General features: G+C 40.1%; 2 protein-coding genes and 1 long non-coding RNA gene across 4 annotated transcripts; 1 reads left to right on the top strand and 2 right to left on the bottom strand.

Annotated features, from left to right (window-relative positions):
* Nucleotides 1-440: 440 nt before the first annotated feature.
* LOC133409504 (rho-related GTP-binding protein Rho6-like) lies at nucleotides 441-8,593 on the bottom strand. The gene is made up of 5 exons (XM_061689604.1): nucleotides 8,357-8,593; nucleotides 7,679-7,766; nucleotides 3,670-3,779; nucleotides 3,447-3,581; nucleotides 441-3,360 (listed from the first exon to the last, which is right to left on the bottom strand). Exons 1-5 carry the CDS (start codon nucleotides 8,474-8,476, stop codon nucleotides 3,115-3,117), a joined length of 699 nt encoding a protein of 232 aa, XP_061545588.1. The 5' UTR covers nucleotides 8,477-8,593; the 3' UTR covers nucleotides 441-3,114.
* Nucleotides 8,594-11,822: 3,229 nt separating this feature from the next.
* Nucleotides 11,823-20,837, top strand: prim1 (DNA primase subunit 1). Of its 2 annotated transcripts, none has more exons than XM_061689581.1 (13): nucleotides 11,823-12,096; nucleotides 12,277-12,434; nucleotides 12,510-12,616; nucleotides 12,702-12,775; nucleotides 12,862-12,998; nucleotides 13,150-13,208; nucleotides 13,296-13,407; nucleotides 13,499-13,588; nucleotides 13,661-13,793; nucleotides 13,875-13,944; nucleotides 17,103-17,194; nucleotides 17,866-17,910; nucleotides 17,984-20,837. In XM_061689581.1, exons 1-13 carry the CDS (start codon nucleotides 11,973-11,975, stop codon nucleotides 18,001-18,003), a joined length of 1,221 nt encoding a protein of 406 aa, XP_061545565.1. In that variant the 5' UTR covers nucleotides 11,823-11,972; the 3' UTR covers nucleotides 18,004-20,837. The 2 variants fall into 2 exon arrangements, with proteins under 2 accessions (XP_061545565.1, XP_061545554.1); XM_061689570.1 differs by having other exon boundaries at nucleotides 17,812-17,910; nucleotides 17,984-19,871.
* On the bottom strand, nucleotides 16,770-19,409 carry LOC133409501 (uncharacterized). The gene is made up of 2 exons (XR_009769415.1): nucleotides 19,101-19,409; nucleotides 16,770-17,173 (listed from the first exon to the last, which is right to left on the bottom strand). It is a non-coding gene; the product is annotated as an uncharacterized LOC133409501 (long non-coding RNA).
* Nucleotides 20,838-21,620: the final 783 nt, after the last annotated feature.

Genomic DNA, 21,620 nt, shown 5'->3' with positions numbered 1-21,620 from the left:
CACATTAACACATACCAGTGCCAACTTTGCCAGATATCCAGTTCTTAATATTGAAACTTTGTTGTCCAACTGATATATATAGTTTACACGACTACATATTGCAATATGCAAGCTGCTATCACTGTAAAATGTTTCATACTCGATTCATTTATCCAAAAAAAAAGCTTGTTATAACATGGTGGTATAGGATTAATGTAAATGTAATTTCCAATTAGTAAATGAGAAGAAGTTGCATATTTTACAAAAACAGCCTGGAGAGACACGCTTCATTTTTTTATTTTGACATGGAGGTGGGTGGTGGCAGGGGCATTCGACTTCCATGGTATTACCTTTACTGGAGGTAAAACAAGTGTGCAATGTCACTTGAGCTGGTCAAATAACATAACCCAATTTGACCATGTCCTCTTTATTTTATGAAAAATACAATACAAAGTGACAGGTTTTCATAATAAATCATACATGAAAAAGGATGTATAAGGTACATGTGGCATTGGACATGCATACTGAATGTGTATGTGTGTATTGGGGGAAGTGTTGATCCCCAAGGCTGTGCTCATGCTTCAGTGGCATCACTTCCATAGGCTTGTACTGACACCATCTTCATCTGATTGCAGGGTACATTGCCCCTAAGGGGCAGAAATTTGTTTTGATGTTTGTACTGTACAGTATGAGTACAAACCTGGCTGCACTCAATTAACACTGGTTTGATTGTACATCGTAGAGTCAGAGGTTAATAGGAATGAGTTGGCCTTTCAGTCATAAAATAGTAGTGAGGACTAGGCTATGTCTCTGGCTTCATCCATCCATCCATTTTCTTATCTTTTCTTTATCATCTTATCCTCACTCGGGTCACGGGCACGATTGACTTTATTGTAAAATGAAATGCTGTAACCTTGCCCGGGGAAGAAGGATATACTATCACTTTTGCATGAGACAAAATCGATAACGCTGTCTGGTGTCTTGAATTAGATTACCCAAATATTTTTGCTCTAATTTGATACTGTTTGTGAAAGAAAGTGGTTCAAGAATACAATAAAGCTGATGTTAAAACCGGAGCAGAAAATGTGATTTTACACAGTATTACACATTGACCCCAAATGTTTTTTTTCCTTCACATTTTTATTTAAATAAGGATTTGAAGATGAAAAATAGTTTATGACAATATCAAATACAGAATTGAATCAATAATTTAAGCCATTATTGTCAACTTCACTGAAACGTTCTTTTAAACAGGCAAGGAAAGCTATGTACAAAACGAAACAAGCAGGGGAGCAAACAGATATATTGTCTTGGGAATCTGGATGCTCTAGAAATGACTAAACATCATGAGTTGAGCCATAGGTGCATTTGAGAAGTTGTTCCAACATTCTTCTCTCGCTTGCTACTGATTGGTGTCTTTAAAATTGGGGTCTTTAAAAGCAGACCACGTCACCCTGGCCGTGGTTTCTCTCTAATGCTACAAATGAAAGGTGAGGCACCCTCTCGCAGAATCATCCCTCCATCTCCGTGCAAGTCAGGAACCCTGCACATGTTGCTAGGCAACATGTTAAATTCCAGTGTTCTCTATTACCAGACAACTCTGGTCTTCTTGGTGAAGACCTACAAATCATCCAGTCCTCCATTAGCTTCGCTGTCAACAGACATTAATGCCAGAAGTCTCAAGTGAATATAAGAACAGCAACAGCTGGAGAAAACACTTAAGATAGCGAGTAGTAAGGAAAAAGAGCCATATATCTTTGTTGCAAATGTGTTTAAGGGAACTTAAAAAAGGAAATTGTGATGAACAAAAGGATGGGAAAAAACTTTCTGCAAACAGGACCGGCCTATTTAAGTGATTCTGCTCCCCCCTGTTAATCAGCATCACCTCATGACATTTGTGTTAACGCAAACAAGGCAAAGTGGGACATTCTGCATAACACAGAAAAATGTTGCATAACCAGCTACAGGCTAATTTTCTTCAAGGATCATATGACAATAAACTATGATTGTGTAAAAAGGAATGTTTTATTGAATGTTTCTGGGCTATGGATTGCAGGCGTCTTGAGATGATGTGCTTGCGTTCAGCAATAAAATCAAGGCTTATAGTTAATGCTGCCTCTACACTGTAAGGCTCACTCATGTGAGTGCTGAGTCACATCTCATCCCTTGAGTTTATCCTCCCACTGCTTTTGCAAACGAGCATTCGTTCAGTTCTGCTACCCTTGCTGTTGCTGCTACTTTCTCCACTGTCAGCTTTAATCCAAATGAAAAACAGCAAAGGAACAGCGAGGTAATCAATCCTTCAAGGCTGTTTTAGGGTGTTTTCACACTCTGGGTCATTGTGCCCATGGTGCCATTCACATGAGTAGGCATGAAAATAGCAAAATGACAACACTGAGATCATTTCCAGGGGAAAAGCAGTAGTAATACGCATTTAACCTTTGTCAGTTACATATTAGTTACACCTGCACAACATGAGCTCAAATACAAGCGTTGTATTAACAAAACCATGCCTTTATAAGGTCATGTTGAATGACTTTGTCTGACTGTGAATTCTTCACATTTTGCAATATATCATGTGTGATTATATTAGTATCGAACTAAACTACATTATGTATATCTTATGAACAGCAAAGAAAACCATTAAAAAACTATATTTATTATAATCCCTCAAAGGGAAATTATATATAGTATTGTGTTGCACACCACGCAGAACCAGATCACACACATGCAGGCATGCAAGGAGAGAACTAAGGTAACCGATATTCATCAGTGTTTCTAATTTTTGCTACATACTAGATTGTGCAGGTGTACCTAATAAGGTATCCGATGATGCCTCCCAGACAGATGGATAGCTACGGCACTGCTATTAGAATTTCAAATGGGTGACAATTAAGGTAATGTGTTTAAATGCAGCATTCACCCAATCCACTTAGATCTTGGATGACTGCCCTTACAGCAACCTTGCAAGGAGTTGGACTTGTTGATCTGTCTCAGCAGCAAATGATCTGTGCATACAGTATAGGGACACGTGACAGGGGGTTTGGGGTGAAGAGTGTCCAGTCTATTAGAAATCCACATCACTGTGCTGAACCATCAGCAGTTCACTTGTCCTCGTGTGCATCTACTGTGCATTCACATGATGGTGCAGCTCTTCGATTTCTCCTTGCTGAAAGTGGAGGAGATGAGCTCTGTCTTGCTGGGCAGGTGTAGGAGTCTCTTGGAGAGGCGGCGAACTGGGCTGGGCTTGTCGGTCGGCAGGGGTTTGTTCATGCAGGCCATGGCCGCCGCACGGAAAACACTGTGAATGCTCTTCTCTGACGTGAAGGCTGAGCACTCCAGGTACGCCTCAGCGCCAACCTGCTTGGCCCAGGAACAACCCTGCCGTGAAGAGGAAGTGACATTGATTGTTGAGTTCCACCATACAGAATCTAAGTAAAGAAACAAAAAGGGGCACTCGGACACACCTGCTCGTTGGAGATTGGCGTCTGTTTCTGATTGGACAGCTCCATGCGTGTGCACACATCTGTGCGCAGGTCTGTCTTGCAGCCAATGAGCAAGATCCGTGTGCAGGGGCAAAAGTCCTGGATCTCTGCTTTCCACTGCAAAACAGAGATGGAAGTAAATTAACAATGATGGATAACATGTCATCATATACAGCTTCCATATTCACTGTCTAGCAGTGGTTACCTTCTTAAGAGCACTGTCTACTGTGTCTGGTCTGCTGATGTCAAAGCACAAGAGTACTGCATCTGAGTCACTGTAGCAGAGGGGCCTAACGTTGTTGTAGTATGGGGAACCTTGAAAGGCAGAGTAGGATACAAATTTCACATCGGTGCTGTCTATTTTACATGCTGTATTTATTTATTACATTGTGCATGCAATGCAATACAACAGGACAATAGTGTCTCCACTCCGACGCATTAAAAAACTGTCCACTGCCTGATCTCAAATAAATTCCGATTAAGATGCCTCCGAAATGAGGTCAGGGTTAGACCCTAACCCTTACATCTTTGAGGATACGTCATTGTGAGTGTGTAGATTGTCAGTCATCCAGTCTTCAACAAACAAGAACAGTCCAGATGCATTGATTCAACAAAGAAGCTGTTCACAAAGGTTGTGTCAATCATGACTAAACATCCACAACCACCTAGTGTTGAATCAGATAGCTAGACAGAATGATAGACTGACAGATAACTATCTAGAAGCTATTTTGAGCCTCAGGAATGTTCCTGTGCTAAAAGCAGACTGACAGGATGTCCGATCTCTATTGTCTTAGCTCTGCCCCACACACCAACACTATGAATAATTTTCCAACACTTTTCTGAGGCGTGTAAACATATGTCACAATATTTCCTGGAAATATGAGGACATATACAGTATATCAGAAATTGATACTTTGTATCTACTAAGTAATATTTTTTTATCAACAACAACAAAAATTTATTTGGATACTGCAACATAAAGTAACACACCTTATACAACTCTTTCGGTATCTTCAGCTTCACATAACAACCAAGGAATGACGTAAAGCATGAGAAAGAGGAGGCAGCGAAATCAAAAAGGAGAACAATGTCTAACACCCACCATGACCCACCTACACATTAAAGCCCCCCTGCCTGCCTGTACAAACCAAACACACAAGACAAGCATTAATTGGGCAAACATGAGCCAATTCACTGAATGTGCCCTCTCTACTGCCACAGAAAGAGAGTGAATGAGTGGCTCTTCATGTTGAAAATGTAACATCAAGCAAAAATGTAACATATTGGCCTGTTGGTTGACCCAAGCAAGTTTTCCCAGTCCGCAACATATGCAGATTTCTAATAGAAACAGGAACATCTCTACTGTCAGTAATGAAGATCTATGGAAAGAAAATGTACTGTAGAAAATAGTGAGTGGAACTTTGTTGCCACTGTAAATAACACCTATGTAAAGTTAACTGTCCAGAAAGTTTTTGCTCAGTGGGAGATAAACACAAAAAACAGTATTCAGCCACATAGAGCATAAGGAGCGAGGAGGTCATGCATTTGTTGTCCCTCACTTGTGCCTTCTGTTCTCATAATAGGATACGACACATACACACGCACATGCACGCACACACACACACACACCCCCTGCATGGCCCAGTCAACCCTCTCTCCCCAGTCAAACAAGCCTTCCGCAAGCCAACTGGCACAGGTCAACCTCCTCCATGCACAGTGCCGCAGTCGATGCTGTTATGAAAGAAATCCATAAGGGAGTGGACGGATTTTACCTTACTGATCTTATTTACATAACACTTTTCATTATGTTAGCGTACCATGCACTGCATTTTTCAGCATACAAAGGGGCCACAAATGAAAGCTCCAAAAGCTCAAATTACTACTACTACTACTACTAATAATAATAATAATAATAACTATTATTATTATTATTATTATTATTATTATTATTTTATAATTAATAATAATAATAATAATAATAAAATGGGGATAACTGAGCGGCACGGTGGACGACTGGTTAGCACATCTACCTCACAGTTCTGAAGACCGGGGTTCAAATCCCGGCCCCGCCTGTGTTGAGTTTGCATGTTCTCCCCGTGCCTCCGGTTTCCTCCCACATCCTAAAAACATGCATAGTAGGTTGATGAAAGACTCTAAATTGCCCGTAGGTGTGAATGTGAGTGTGAATGGTTGTTTCTTTGTATGTGCCCTGTGATTGGCTGTCGACCAGTTCAGGGTGTACCCCGCATCTTTCCCGAAGATAGCTGGGATAGGCTCCAGCACGCCCGCGGCCCTCGTGAGGATGAGTTGTACAGCAAATGGATGGATGGATGGATGGATGGATAACTGTTTTGTTCTGAATATCTCTGAACTAGGGATAGTCATAAATGTATAGATTGTTGAGAATTTTGATGATTGTATGAAAAATAATTGTTGATTAATCATGCCTTGAAACAATTCAGCCAAAAGAAGCACAGTTGATATAGTAGTTATCTCAAGAAGGACATGACCTCAACTACTGTATGGGTAACAGAGACACATCAACGCGACAGCACCTCCTCTGCTCAATATGACACTGGCATGAAAACAGTAGTTTAGAACATTCAGAGTGTGTTTTGCCCATACCTTGATAAAAACTTTACTCGATTAAAATGAATCAATTCCTAATTTCCCTTAAGTGAAATGCCCATCCATATTCCATCCAAGACTGACCAATATCTAACTCATTATCACTTTCAACTGTAGCTACATCTCTGCATATTTACAAGTCCATCCGTGGGTGAGCTGGAGCCCAAATGTGTGTGTGTGTGTATATATATACATATATATACATATATATACATATATATATATATATATATATATATATATATGTGTGTGTGTGTGTGTGTGTGTGGGGGGGGGGGGTGATCTGCAGAGAGCTGGGACCAAAGTAACAAAGGCTACCATCAGTAACACACTACGCCGCCACGGACTGAAATCCTGCAGTGCCAGACGTGCCCCCCTGCTAAAGCCAGTACATGTCCAGGCCCGTCTGAAGTTTTCTAGAGAGCATTTGGATGATACAGAAGAGGATTGGGAGAATGTCATATGGTCAGATGAAACCAAAATAGAAGTTTTTGGTAAAAACTCAACTTGTCGTGATTGGAGGCCAAAGAATGCTGAGTTGCATCCGAAGAACACCATACCTACTGTGAAGCATGGGGGGGGAAACGTCATGCTGTGTGGCTGTTTTTCTGCAAAGGGACCAGGACGACTGATCCGTGTAAAGGAAAGAATGAATGGGGCCATGTACCATGAGATTTTGAGTGAAAACCTCCTTCCATCAGCAAGGGCATTGAAGATGAAACGTGGCTAGGTCTTTCAGCATGACAATGATCCCAAACACACCGCCCGGAGAACGAAGGAGTGGCTTCGTAAGAAGCATTTCAAGGTCCTGGAGTGGCCAAGCCAGTCTCCAGATCTCAACCCCATAGAAACCTTTGGAGGGAGTTGAAAGTCTGCGTTGCCCAGCGACAGCCCCAAAACATCGCTGCTCTAGAGGAGCTCTGCATGGAGGAATGGGCCAAAATACCAGCAACAGTGTGTGAAAACCTTGGGAAGAATTACAGAAAACGTTTGACCTCTGTTATTGCCAACAAAGTGTATATAACAAAGTATTGATATGTACTTTTGTTATTGACCAAATACTTATTTTCCACCAAAATTTGCTAATAAATTATTTAAAAATCAGACAATATGTTTTTTGGATTGTTTTTTTCCCCTCATTTTTTTTCTCTCTTAGGTGATGTATACCTATGATGAAAATTACAGGCCTCTCTCATCTTTTTAAGCAGGAGAACTTGCACAATTGGTGGTTGACTCAATACTTTTTTCCCCCACTGTATGTGCCCTGCAATTGGCTGGCGACCAGTTCAGGGTTTACCGCTCCTTTCGCCCTGAGTCAGCTGGGATAGGCTCCAGCATGCTCTAGTGAGGATAAGCGGTTCGGAAAACGGATGGATGGCCTTCATCTTAATTTAAAGACCTCATTTGTGTCTGCGGGCAATCTGTCTCCATAGGAAGGTAAAATGACTTCTTCCACATAAAAAAGCAACAATGACTATGGAAATTAGCCAAGTGAATGCTCAGGCTGAAACACAAACGGTCTCAGGGGTGGCGAATCTGATTTTATGAAGAAAAGGGAGAGAGCCATGTCAGTGCTAAATTCTTACCTGATGTGTCCCAAAGACTGAGCTCAACACGCTGGCCATCAAGCTCCATGGAGGCAGTGTAGTTCTCAAACACAGTCGGGACGTACGTCTAGAGGAAGAGGATACTTTTATGTAAGTCTTTAAATGATTGTATTCCAATATTACCTCTGGTGTCATATCAGACATGATTAACAATTTGACAGCTTCCAATACATCATAGCTGATTTGTATTGCCAGTCTTCTAGGTATTTCTATAACTGTCTAATTAAGCTGCATGTGTCAAAATATTAGAAGCGGGTCTTGTATGATACATTGCCATTCTACCCGTGGAGTACTACCATAATAATAATAATCGTGTTCATTGTTAATTTAATTCCTCTCTTACATTCTTAATCAAAACTGGGCATTATTGTCTTTGTAAAGGCAGCGTTTTTGATAAATGTCGACTGTCCACTCATTAGGAGGCATATGTGACGGAGATACACAGAACAAGTACAATTGCTAATTTGCATATACGCCCGGTTTTGACATTGCACTTACATAATACACATAATGTGTACGATGGCGAGATGGTGTTGGTGTGTTTTGAATCTATCAGAAATACATATTTCCAGCTCTGATCGTGATTAGTAGTCAGATGCCGATACTGACGTTGCTGATGCTGATGATGGCATGGTGGTGCAGAAAGAAATCTCTTACCTCCGGGTAGCAGTCCTTGGCCAAGACTTGAAGCATGGCCGTTTTACCGCATTGGACATCTCCAACCAGCACTAATTTGCAGCGCGCTACAAAGGGCTGCGGGAGGCGTCTCTCCTTCATGCTGGGGATCAATGATGCGACAATTAGATCAGAGACGTACAAATGACGGCAGACTATTTTTTGAGTCCACGCGGTGGTCGCTTGGGGGTCTCTTTTCGGGCTGGTGCTCGGTGATCACATAAGCGGACCACTGCGGGACTTTTATATTGTGACGCCAGCCAATGGGCGCAAAGCGCGAGCAGGAGGAGCGTCGGGCATGAGATTTATCGACTCTCCCATTGTTCAGGGTTAGGATTTCCACATTCATCAATCCATTAGATCTAACATGAAGAAAACTATAGGCAGGTTGCGACAAATGAAGTGCTTGAGTGAAACATTTTTAAGCGGCATGTACTGTAACTCCTATTTCATGGGACCACCTTTTTAAAATTCAGAACATGTTGCCTGAATTCACACACATGTACATGTACTGTTTGTTACAGTTTCTCTTCCAACAGCACTGAGCAAAAGATAACACAAATCATTCCTGACTGATTTCAACTTCACAAGTGAATTAACATTTTAAGTGGGATACACACATTAAGTTGGATACACACATCCCAATGACATCTTGATCGAATTGTGATCTCCGACAGCTCAATGAAAATAGGCGAGCCGTTGTCAGATGGGTGCTTCACTTTATTTGCACCTTGGTACCATCAGGCACTGTGTGCAGTCATCAAACACTCTGAAACTAACTATACAAATGAACACAATATCAGTTCCAAGAGCAAGACAAAATACAGTGAAACATACAACTGTTTCACTGTACTGTGGCCGGTCACGGGCAGGTAGCATACTAACAAATGGTTTCGTTTTATGACTCCAAAGCCTTGTTGTACTTCCGTTCAAAGGTCAGAGGCTGCGGTTCATGTAAGGACCAAATTTGCACTGCCTAATTTGTGCGATGTGTCGTTGTGTAGAATTGGATGTTGGATGTTTCCCAATTGTCATATCGGTGACCTGATGCCATGTGATTATAAAACAAGTACAATGCGACTGCTGCTCAAATAGGGCAAACGAGGCCTAGTGCTGTCTTGCTAACCCAAAATAGATGACAGATGGCTCCATCAATCTGAAGTAGACTATTAGAGAAAATTAAAGCGATAACCATTTTGAGAAAGTAGAGCACGATGAGTTGAGCTCAACATTATTTGCAATGAGCGTTCAGCTGTCACAGAGGCTGTTGGCTTTTTGGTGCCATTCATGTATATAGGGCATCTGTGATAGGTTGACATCAATCTCATGCTGCTTGGTGCTGTGAGAAATGAGGTACTGACATAGTGTATTGTTCATTCTAATTCTATTTTTCCACTGTATACATATAGAGAGAAGACATGCAACCTGCAAGTCACCAATGTTTTGCCAATTAAGGGACACAGCAGTCTGAGCCTATGTGACATACATGACATACCAGAGACTTCATAATTGCCCCTTAAACACGTGTGTCAGTATGTTGACTGACTGTGCTGCATAGTCAACTTGCTCCGTAGCTGATGACAGTATATAACCTACATTTATCAAACACAACTCAGTGGTACCTTGTCCTACCTAACATGCTTTATAAAATGCTCGCATTTACACATGTTCAGTGCTTAAGAAATTTATGAGACCGCGTGTCATAAAGAGACACTCAAGCATCATGAAGTGCTTTTATGTGGTCTTTTTTATTTTTATTTTAGTGAGCTCGTGCAGCTTTTGAACAGCAACAAGGAATTTTCTAATGAATGCATTTTTTTTCCTGAACTAAATTTGAGTTAGCTCAGTGGGCTTCTGTAAGAAGTCAGAAAGTAATCAAGCATAATATCGAACCACTAAAACCTGTTTCTGTTCAGGAACGTATGCAAATAACTACAATTTGGCATTTGTGAAACGTTTCCCATTTTTGGTGGAAAAACCCTAAATTGAAAGAAAAAAAATAATGGATGACAATTATATTTATAGTTTAGCATTAAAAATTTAATCTTGGTTTAATCAATTCAACATACTGGTTCCAGAAAATATATGAATAATTACTAATGCTGTTAATTTAGGGCAAACCTTACCACCTTATTGGGTGGTCATGATCATATACTTTTGTCTGGAACCGTGTTTGTGCGTGAGTGTGAGACTGTCCACTGTACCTATCTACATGCATGATGAGTTCAAATAAAGAAAATGACTCACATTTCAGAGGTCATGTTTTATTAATATTGTTTCCAGTTGTTAACATATGATTAACAACAAACAAATGGCCAAATTCAGATAATTTCTCACTCAAAAAGTCACCACATCCTTCAGCCATGGAGCCAAATACGTTTACATTATTCAAGCGAAAGCTTAAAAAGATACTGTCATGCAAATTTGAACCTTCCTGAGCAGGAAAAATGCTAGGTAATTTTCATGAATAATTCATTTTATATACCCCCCCCCCCTTTTTTTCCCATTCTACAGTATAGATTGCACCAGAAGAAGAAGCAATCCTCACATTCCTTATCTAATATAAATAGAGAATGAGAAAAGGAGTACATTTGACTCTGAATTTAAAGGGGTTTGAAAAAGGCAATAGTGCAACCATGTGAATAGTAAGCTGTTATTATTGCAAGTTTAAGCATAGCAGTTTGACAGAGGTGCATCTCTCCTGCTGCATTCTCTTTGTTTTGGATATATTTATTTAGTTCAGGCAAAAAAAGCGTTCATATTTCCTTTCTCTTCCCATCTGGACCCCGCATCCTGGGTTGAAAATACATGTGACATTTAATTGATGACATTTAGCTACCCCTGTTTTTCCAGCGCTTTTATTTTCTTTTTCGTTTCAAATACTTCTCTATATAATTTCCAATTATGCATTCTGTATTAAGTATGAGACTATCAGTACATTTATCCAGTGATAAATTGTTGTAGTGGGCCATCTCGACCCAAGAAATCATTTAATAAATGGGCCTCTACTGCCCTCCTTCGGTGGACAATATTAATTGTACATGGAATGGTCCCGTATTTAAAGCTCAACATACATCTACAACCTGGGTGTTTCTGGTTAGACTTTGAAAATATATTAAAGTAAATTAGTTTAATTCTATTGTATATTACATCGTATACAGTGATCTAAAATAATTTCATTGTCTAAACTACAGGCTGCCTGGTGGTACTACATGTCCCATAAATCAAAAGCTTCCGCTACCCATAGTGCACTTTGGTACCTCTTTTACATAACAAACTTCGTCTATCTCAAAGCAAAAAGGTAGCATTTCAAATATATTAATAGTAGGCTTGTAATAACATGGTGAAGTTTTACCTTAAATTCTGTTAGAATTTACATCGATGTCGCAAGCACGCATTTCCGACTTCCGGTTACGTCATAAGTCCACTCTATTGTCATTGGCTCTTGTGCGGCACTGAAGCATTTTCCCGCGCTATGTTCGTCGCAAAACAACACACAGAGTAGTTGTTAACCTACGTGGAGTTGGAGTGTAACTAGTCAATCTGATACATTAATCGCAATTTAACGGCGCTATTAGTGTCCTGAATATATAGCGAAATGCCGTCAGCGTCATCATCCTCATTAAATTATGACCCAGCGAGTCTACCGGATTTACTGCCGCTTTACTACCGACGACTTTTTCCTTTCTCACAGTATTACCGCTGGCTCAACTATGGAGGAGGTGAGTGCCTATGTAGCCTTTTTTTTCTCTCTCTCTCTCTCTCTCTCTCTCTCTCTCTCTCTCTCTCTCTCTCTCTGTGTGTGTGTTTGTTTGTACTTGCCTGTTGATGATCATGTAAAGGCTTATCTTGTCGGATGAAATTGCACCTTTATGTATTTTCTTCCTCATCTGCAAAATCAGTGCAGAAAAACTATTTTCAGAACCGCGAGTTCTCCTTCACCCTCAAAGACGACATCTACGTCCGCTACCAGTCTTTTACCACGCAGAACGAACTGGAGAAAGAAATCCAGAAGATGAACCCTTACAAAGTTGACATTGGAGCGGTCTATAGTCACCGAGTATGACAGCACAAACCTGCAGGTCAGTGTCACTCCGTTTTAACATTTGTTGTCTTTGTTGCTTTTTGTTCACAGCCCAGTCAGCATAACACGGTGAAGTCTGGAACCTTCCAAGCTCTGGAGAAAGAGCTGGTTTTTGATATTGACATGACCGATTATGATGACGTCAGAAGCTGTTGCAGGTCATCGGATCATTCGATGTATTTTACTCCCGTTGGTTATGGTTTGAGTCGTCCTGACTGACCATCACACAAACTTTGATTACAGTGCTGCAGACATTTGTTCCAAGTGCTGGACTTTGATGATCATCGCAATACGAATCCTGGACCGAGCTCTTCGAGGTATGTCATTGTTTGTTAATATGCCTCTTACATATCATTGAAGAATATTGACTTTGATTTAATAATTTTTGTATGCAATATTCTAGAGGACTTTGGCTTCCAGCACCTCCTGTGGGTCTATTCTGGCAGAAGAGGGGTTCATTGTTGGGTGTGTGATGAAGTTGCCAGGACGCTTTCGGTATCTGCTCGATCCGCAGTGGCAGAATACCTCAGTTTGGTCAAGGTAACAGCGTTGTAACTCATACTAAAACATACTGCAATCTGCAAGCTATATTGACGAGAAGTTGAAGCTTCCTGAGTTCTAGATTTGGTAATTATGTGAGACTCATTCTAAAATTTAAGTCATTTTTTATCTCCGGTTTGTAATTTCACAGGGTGGTGAGGAGACTGTAAAGAAAGTGGTGCTGACAGAGCCAATTCATCCCTTTATTAGGTATGAATATGCTGTTTTGATATTTGCCCCTATCTAAATTTAACAGTTTTTTTCCCCCATCTGAGTCTATATTTTTACTTTCAACAGAGAATCTCTGACAGTGGTTGAGAGATACTTTTCCACATATGCACTGCAGGAACAGGACATATTGGGCCGCAAGGAGTCTGTAGAACAAGTGCTGGCCCTTGTGCCTGAAGATATCCTTTTCACTGTGTGTGTCAAATCTGTACCTTTTTTTTCCCCCCCATAGTTACATGTGAAAATGACTGACCCTTAACTCGGGTCTACATGTTCGAAAAGAGTTACAACAAGACTTCAAAAATGAGAGGAACCCGGAGAATAGATGGCAACTCATCATTGAACAAGCCAGTAGGAAACAGGTTGGTGATTCTCTTTGTGTTAAATAATTGCACTTTTCTTAATAACATTAATGACATAATTTTTCTTCCTAGGGGGCTGCCAAGAAGGGCCAGCACTTTGAGAAAGAAATCATGTTGCAGTATTGTTACCCACGACTCGATGTGAATGTCAGTAAAGGGGTGAACCATTTGCTAAAGAGCCCCTTCAGTGTCCATCCTAAAACAGGTACAGTAGATGTGGGGAGGTTTCCTCTCGTAATGATGAGATTTCTCAATGTGACGAAGTCTCTTTTTCAACTACGATCAGGGCGCATCTCTGTTCCCATGGACCTCACAGAACTGGATATGTTTGATCCCTTCAACGTACCCACAATCAGGTAAGCAACAATTTCATATCTCGTGTTGTGTGTCCATTATTGATATGTTATGGTTAGTCATTCACCAAAATGAAAATTCTTGACTGGAACTGAAAACCAAAAATTAGGAACCCAAGGCCAGAAAGGAAAGAAATTACTATTATTGATAAAATTGCATTTATGGCTATGACTGTAGAGCTGCCAACCAGGGACTTGCAGAGGGCGGTGGGGGGGATTACTTGGCAGGCCTCTCGGCGTACATTGGTGGTGGATTGGCCCATGTTCCGCGGGTGCTGGGGTGGTGCCAGCTGGGGTCCGCCTTCGTCCCCTGTTCAGGCTGCTGGTGGAGGTCCGTCAGGGCGCGTTTAGGTTCCCGGGCACCTGCCCATGATGACCAAGGTGCCCCTGTCCTGTTCTACATTGTCCTGTCCTTCCCTCAGTAAAGCACTTCTGCCCCATACAACATTCAAATCCATCGTGTCATTGTAGCAGGTTTATAATGCTTTACTTTCCTCATCTTGTTTACAGCTAGTGCTTTGTCTTTTGTCTTCTTTTCCTATTTTATTTAGTTACCTTTTCACTCTCTCTCCCCTTTAAAAACTTTGTTCTGTTCGACTGAATGACTGTAATTCTCAATAAATATCTATCAGAATACAAAGAAACAACAGTGGCAGCTTAGAAAGTCCACTGTGACACAGTATAACTTGCGGCATAAAAAGGATACAGATCTTCCTTTTTGCTTGACCAAACAGCCGAAAGGACAAAAAAAATAAATAACTGGATAAAATGTGAAACTTTCAAACGTTTGCAACCTTTTGTTATAGTTATTTACAATCATTTTGTACTTTACTGGGTGTTTTAGGCCACGAAAAAAAACCTACAAAACAATTATGTACTGTACATTAATAGGGGTGCATATGGCCTCAAAAATGCTTCAATGTAACGGAGAATCAGCTATATCGGACGACCCTCCGCCCCTATTAGTCCGTTCTATTGAGGTTCCACAGTATTATGTTAAAAACCCATTCCTTTAAAAAAAAATTTTTTTTCATTATTCTTTATAATGATTAAGTTACCTGAATTGGGCCAATACATATTTTGAGTAGTTTAATATGTGTGCTGTATCATCAAATTTAGAGCTAAAAAGAAGATAGAACTTGTTTGTGTGTGAATATATATATATATATATATATATATATACACATACATACATACATACAACTCCAATTCCAACGAAGTTGGGACGTTGTGTTAAACATAAATAAAAACAGAATACAATGATTTTCAAATCATGTTCGACCTATATTTAATTGAATACACTACAAAGACAAGATACTTCATGTTCAAACTTATAAACTTTATTGTTTTCAGCAAATAATCATTAACTTAGAATTTTATGGCTGCAACACGTTCCAAAAAAGCTGGGACAGGGTCATGTTTACCACTGTGTTACATCACCTTTTCTTTTAACAACATTCAATAAACGTTTGGGAACTGAGGACACTAATTGTTGAAGCTCTGTAGGTAGAATTCTTTCCCATTCTTGCTTGATGTAGAGCTTCAGTTGTTCAACAGTCTGGGGTCTCCGTTGTCATATTTTACGCTTCATAATGCGCCACACATTTTCAATGGGAGACAGGTGCAGGCAGGCCAGTCTAGTACCTGCACTCTTTTACTACGAAGCCTGTTATAACATGTGCAGAATGTGGTTTGGCATTGTCTTGCTGAAATAAGTAGGGGCGTCCATGAAAAAGACGTTGTTTGGATGGCAGCATATGTTTCTCCAAAACCTGTATGTACCTTTCAGCATTAATGGGTGCCTTCACAGATGTGTAAGTTACCAATGCGATTAGCATTAACACAGGCCCATACCATCACAGATGCTGACTTTTGAACTTTGCGTCCATAACAGTCCGTATGGTTCTTTTCCTCTTTGGCCCGGAGGACATGAAGTCCACAATTTCCCCAAAAAATTTGAAATGTGGACTCGTAGGGCCACGGAACACTTTTCCACTTTGCATCAGTCCATTTTAGATGAGCTCGGGCCCAGAGAAGCCGGCGGCGTTTCTGGAAGTTGTTGATAAATGGCTTTTGCTTTGCATAGTAGAGTTTCAAGTTGCACTTGCGGATATAGCGCCGAACTGTATTTACTGACATTGGTTTTCTCAAGTGTTCCTGAGCCCATGTGGTGATATCCTTTACACATTGATGTCGGTTTTTGATGCAGTGCCACCTGAGGGATCGAAGGTCACAGGCATTCAATGTTGGTTTTCGGCCTTGCCGCTTACATGCAGTGATTTCTCCCCCTATTCTCTGAACCTTTTGATGATATTATGGACCGTAGATGATGAAATCCCTAAATTCCTTGCAATTGTACATTGAGGAACTTGTTACAAAGGGGTGAACCTTGCCCCATCTTTGCTTGTGAATGACTGAACAATTCAGGGCAGCTCCTTTTATACCCAATCATGTCACCCACCTGTTCTCCATCACCTGTGGGATGTTCCAAACAGGTGTTTGATGAGCATTCCTCAACTTTCTCAGTCTTTTTTACCACCTGTCCCAGCTTTTTCGGAACGTGTTGCAGCCATAAAATTCTAAGGGTCCCCGAACTTCACCATCTCTGATTGGTTAAGAGACCACGATGAGTGTCATGTGTCTGCTTGCAAGTCGCAGAAATGTTTTTTTTCTTCCTCAAAGGACTGGCCACATTTATGCACCCTCTTTATTTTTCACTGTGCACCAGCACTCCCCCTCCGACCAAGCTAAAAATGTAAATGTTTTTAAATACACATTAACAGGAATGATTGTCCGTACTTATATTGTTAAAAATAAAAATCTCAATATAGAATATTTGAATCCGTGTTTTATTCAAGGTTGAGAAGATTGTTTTTTATTTTTTTTAAACCTTCAATATACTGAACATGACTGTGCGCTGGCCGCGGTTTTTCTTGTATCATAACAACATCTTGTTTTGGGCGTTGTATTTCGGTGACAAACGTCGTTAGGTCCAAAAACAAAAATGCCTTTTTGCGCCATTTTCGGCTGAAACATTATGTTGTATTTCGGTGACAAAAGTTGTTAGGTCCAAGACCAAAAATGCCCTTTGGGCCATTTTCGGCCAAAACATTACGATGGTCATCATTAGTTATGGTGTTGATGTTTAAATCTCTTCGTAGTTTGATCTGCAGTGAGTTGGATCATGCCAAGGTGGGTGAGGAGGAACAGGATGACAATGAAGAAGAAACTGCTGAGAAACGAAAGATCAGAGGTGATATAAGTCAAAAAAGCGTTTGTTTTTTTTTTTCTTTTTCCTTGGGTCATTCAGTGTTTTGTGGACAAAGTGAAGATAATGTGGAACTCAACCACACATTTGCTTACCCCATTTTGGATACAAACTGATACCAGCCATTCATTTTGGAAATCAGTATTAGCAGAGTTTAAATGTTGATGCAAATTATTACTTTGTGTCTGTGCAACACAATCAGGTGCGTAATCTGATTTGCACAGATGTATTAAAAGATTAAACATAACAGACTATTTGTGTCGAAATAATTAGCAGGGTGGGCAAATTAATTAGTCGATTAATTGAACATTAAGAATACTGTTGATGGTGTGAAATTTTTTTAAATAATTCTGTTTCTTCTTTTTTTTTAAGTTACAAAGAATGTTAGGTTGTCAAAAAGATTGCTCTTTAAATATGTGGGAAAACACATTTTCCATATTTGTATTTTCTGACATCTAATAGAAATCTAAAAGTAGTTTTACCGAGTCGATGAAAGACAATCTAATCCTTCCATTCCTTGTCGATCAATGTCAAACCTGGAGTTGCTCAGTTCTTACTTCCTTTGAGACACCAAATGAAGGCACACTTCCATGTTTTCACAGATTATAAAAGAACCAGTCTGGCAAAATATGTCAAGTATTTTGATACATTTTTAGATGGAGTCTCTCAGTCATGGAAAGGAGAACTTCTCAGAAAGAGTGGTATGTTTCGTTTTTGTAAAATAAAGAGATGTTGGTGTTTAATATTGTATTAAAGTCATACATTATTTTTCAGATCTTCAAAAGGAATTTTGAGATGATGATGCAAACCATCTTCATTTGGAGCTTCTATGATGTTGCCAATTCTCTGATAAACGATGACTTAATTATTCTGCTTTGATATCTTTAACTGTACTCGATACACCCACATTCCTGATTAAACCTTAATTGTTTTCTTGAGGCCCATTATGTTGCTTGATTTCTACTTTTCTGTTGTACAGGTGTTTGTAAAAATACATGCTATCCATCTGATATCTGTTGAAAACGTTGGAGGTATATGGCAAACGATCTGCAGGGGCAGGCTATTTGAAGCCTACACATTTTACACATGAAAGCTTAAAAATGATTGCATCTTAGCTGCTAAAAATTCTCAAATTATTTTAAGTTATCTGAGATGAAGTATAGACACCCATAAAGTGAGTGGTAGATTGAAATCATCATTAGATTAATCAATACTTAGGCGCCGCTTCTACTTATTACCTACAGTATATACAGTGGATACAAAAATTGCACACACCGCTGTTCAACTGCTAGGTTTTTGTGATACAGAAAAATTAGGCCACAACTTTTTCCACCATTTTGTAACCTAACCTGGTACTACTAAATTGTTAAAACATTTTCGACAGGGAAGATGGAAAAAAAACAACTGAGATAATGTAACAAGTGTGCACACGCAGAATTCCTCAGTCACATTCAAACAAATTTTAAATCAGTATCAAGCTTCCTGGTGTCCCCCGTCTCCTAGCAGAAGCCTGAAGATTTTGTACGAACACTGGTATTTGGAACTGTAATAATTATCTGCTCCTTGACTATAGGAGGCTTAACGTCATCTTTTTGTGCCGTGTGCAACGACCACCATGTCTGAGGGGATATGCATTTGTAAACAAACAATAGATTTTGTGCCATCGACTGATTGTAAATGCACTGAGGTAGCTGAGGCTAGTAGTCAATACTTGTCACTATTGTGTCTGTAATAATGGTAAACAATTGTGCTGTTTACGGCTGCTCCAATTGGTCAGAGAGAAATCCTTTGTGACACTGGCAATCATTGTAAACCACAGTACCAAGCGAAGGTTATTTCTAAATAGGATCTTCTATTATAAATATGTCGACTAGTTTGACATTCTACTGACCGTAAACCAGCCATCTCAGGTTGTATGTAACAAGCCCACGTGGGATTTGTGGTCCACAGAGCCATGGCGGTGGTGGACATGGACGCCCGTCTCCTCACGCTAGTCTCACGTGCCTGCCAGCTTCTAACTACGGTCCCTCCACGGCGGCGGTGTTGGCCCTGAGGGGCGGCTCGCTGTACAGCTGCACGTGGCCAGCACTTGGTCTCCCACAGGAGCCGGGGCAACTAGTACTTAGTTCTTTTGTCTCGTCGTGGCCATTTAACGTGAGGCAGCACACGCGGTTTACTTTGTTGAATTGTTTTCGGTTTCCTCCGTTCTAGACCGTGCGGGTCAGTGACGCACGGGCGTGAAGAATTGCGTAAGCCGATTGACCGTGAATGTCAACGAGTGAAGCCGCACGTACTGTACCCTGCCTTCAGTACAAGCTTTCCCTCCGACTAACTTGCGACCGCTTGTCCTTACAACAGTTTCTAGGGTGTCAATATAACCTTTACATTCAACATGAACCTTAGTATTGAGATGAGACATAATCAGAAAGCGTATATGACTTTGAATGATAATGCTGTTTGCTAGAAGCAGTGGCTGTCTCTGATATGGGTAAATGTGAATTTATGGTTGTTGCACAGGGTGCCATTTGGTCCAGGACCACCTCTGGCTTGAATCTTGGCCCCAACATACCCCCAATAATGGCGGCCGGAGACTGAGCATTGTGGGTTATCGAGCGATGTGTGACGTCAGCGTAAGGGAGGCTCCAGTTCCATCTGAAGAAAAACTATTTGGATCGGGCAAGGTGGCGACCAAGACGGACGAAGGTTTTCATGGCTGAGCAATCTTTTACATTTCTATCCCTTACCATCCCTTTTCTGACTCTATACGATACCATAAACATACATTAACAATCTCAATGTAATTTACGCTCCGGTCTTCTACCTAAAATCAACCCAATTATTTATTTTTAAGGTAGCCAACTTTACAGAGCTAAGCTAAAAATAAGTAAAGTATGCTGGTAATTGTGATTGTGGAGCGTCACTTTCTAACTGCATGATGCCAAACAAACAAGGTAAAAAACGAAAAGATAAAGGAATTCCTGTGTGCAAAGAAGGTATGATTTTTGGAGCACCCTTAAATGCTGAAATGACGCAAGAGAGCTGCTCAGCTACTATTTCAATGGCCGTTACCTCTGCGGATCACAATTATGCAGTCTCTGGGTCTGATACTTGCAGCCGAAATGCCGACCATATGCCACAGTTTGCTCCTGACACGGTGAAACCAAAACGAAGAAAAAAAAGAAAGCAGAGATGTCCTGAGCAGACTTACAGAGTAACATTCTTGCTGCAATTAATGACAGAGCCGATAACTTGGAGGGCATGATCACCAGAAATGGAATGCAGTGGGAATTGAGGCCTTGAAAAAGTCTGTTGATTTTGCCCTTGCAGAGGTTGAGTTATCTAAGTGAATGTGAAAGTGGTCAAAACTACTCATGAAAAGCATGACAAACAAATAGCAGATTTGCAGCTCAAGCTTAATGAAGCTGAAAGGTACGGCCGAAGATGGAACCTCAGACTTCATAGTGTCCCTGAAGGAAATTTAGAAGATATTAAATCCACGGTTGTCAACATCTGCTGTGCTGTGGGACCTACCTCTCAGCAAAAAATGACAAATGACATTGATATAGTCCATCGCCTAGGAAGTTACCCAGAGGCTTCAAACAGGCCCAGGATGTCTATAGTTCGCTTTACCAACAGATCTACAAGAGACCTTGTGTGAAAAAAAATAAACAAATTCTTATTTTACCCTGACTGGTTTTCTAATAAAATTCTTTTGGTGGGTCAATTGTTACTCAAATGGCTCACTTTTAACATACCAACCATTTATTTTGAAATATGGAACTATTTCTCTTTGTGAATTTAAGATTGTTATAAATTATATCTCTACTGGAGTTGTTATGCTTTTTAAAAGTTTGGCATGTCGGAACCCTAGCTTAGAAATATTTATTGATCCATTCAAAACTGAAATTGCTGAGATTTGTTTCTCTTTAAGACGCAACAGTAATCGTAATTTACGCACATTATTTCAAAAAGATGTTGCATCTATTCCATATGTAGTTTATTATTGAAATAATCTTGTTGATAATCTTGACCGGAATTTTTTTTTTATTTACCTGCAAAATATTTTATTAACAATAAAGTAAAAGAAGTATCATTTCAAATAATTCATAGGATTTACCCATGTAAAAATGTTCTACAATGGTTCATAAAAGACATTGATACTAACTGCTGTTTTTGTGAAAGATCGCCTGAAAATATTTTTCATTTATTTTGCAACTCCCCACACTCTGCCCAATTATGTATTTATAATTTGATAGTATGCTGTATAGAACCAAATCTTTCTCTTTGCTTTAAGCATATATTGTTTGGCTTCATTAACTCTGCACCTGCGTGCAAAAAAACAATCATATTATTAATCTCATTATGCTATTGGCTAAATTGCATATGCATAAACGTCGATACACTAATCAAA

Source organism: Phycodurus eques, chromosome 1, assembly GCF_024500275.1.
Source record: "Phycodurus eques isolate BA_2022a chromosome 1, UOR_Pequ_1.1, whole genome shotgun sequence".
Taxonomy (NCBI): Eukaryota; Metazoa; Chordata; class Actinopteri; order Syngnathiformes; family Syngnathidae; genus Phycodurus; species Phycodurus eques.
This window is presented reverse-complemented; position numbering and strand designations above follow the sequence as displayed.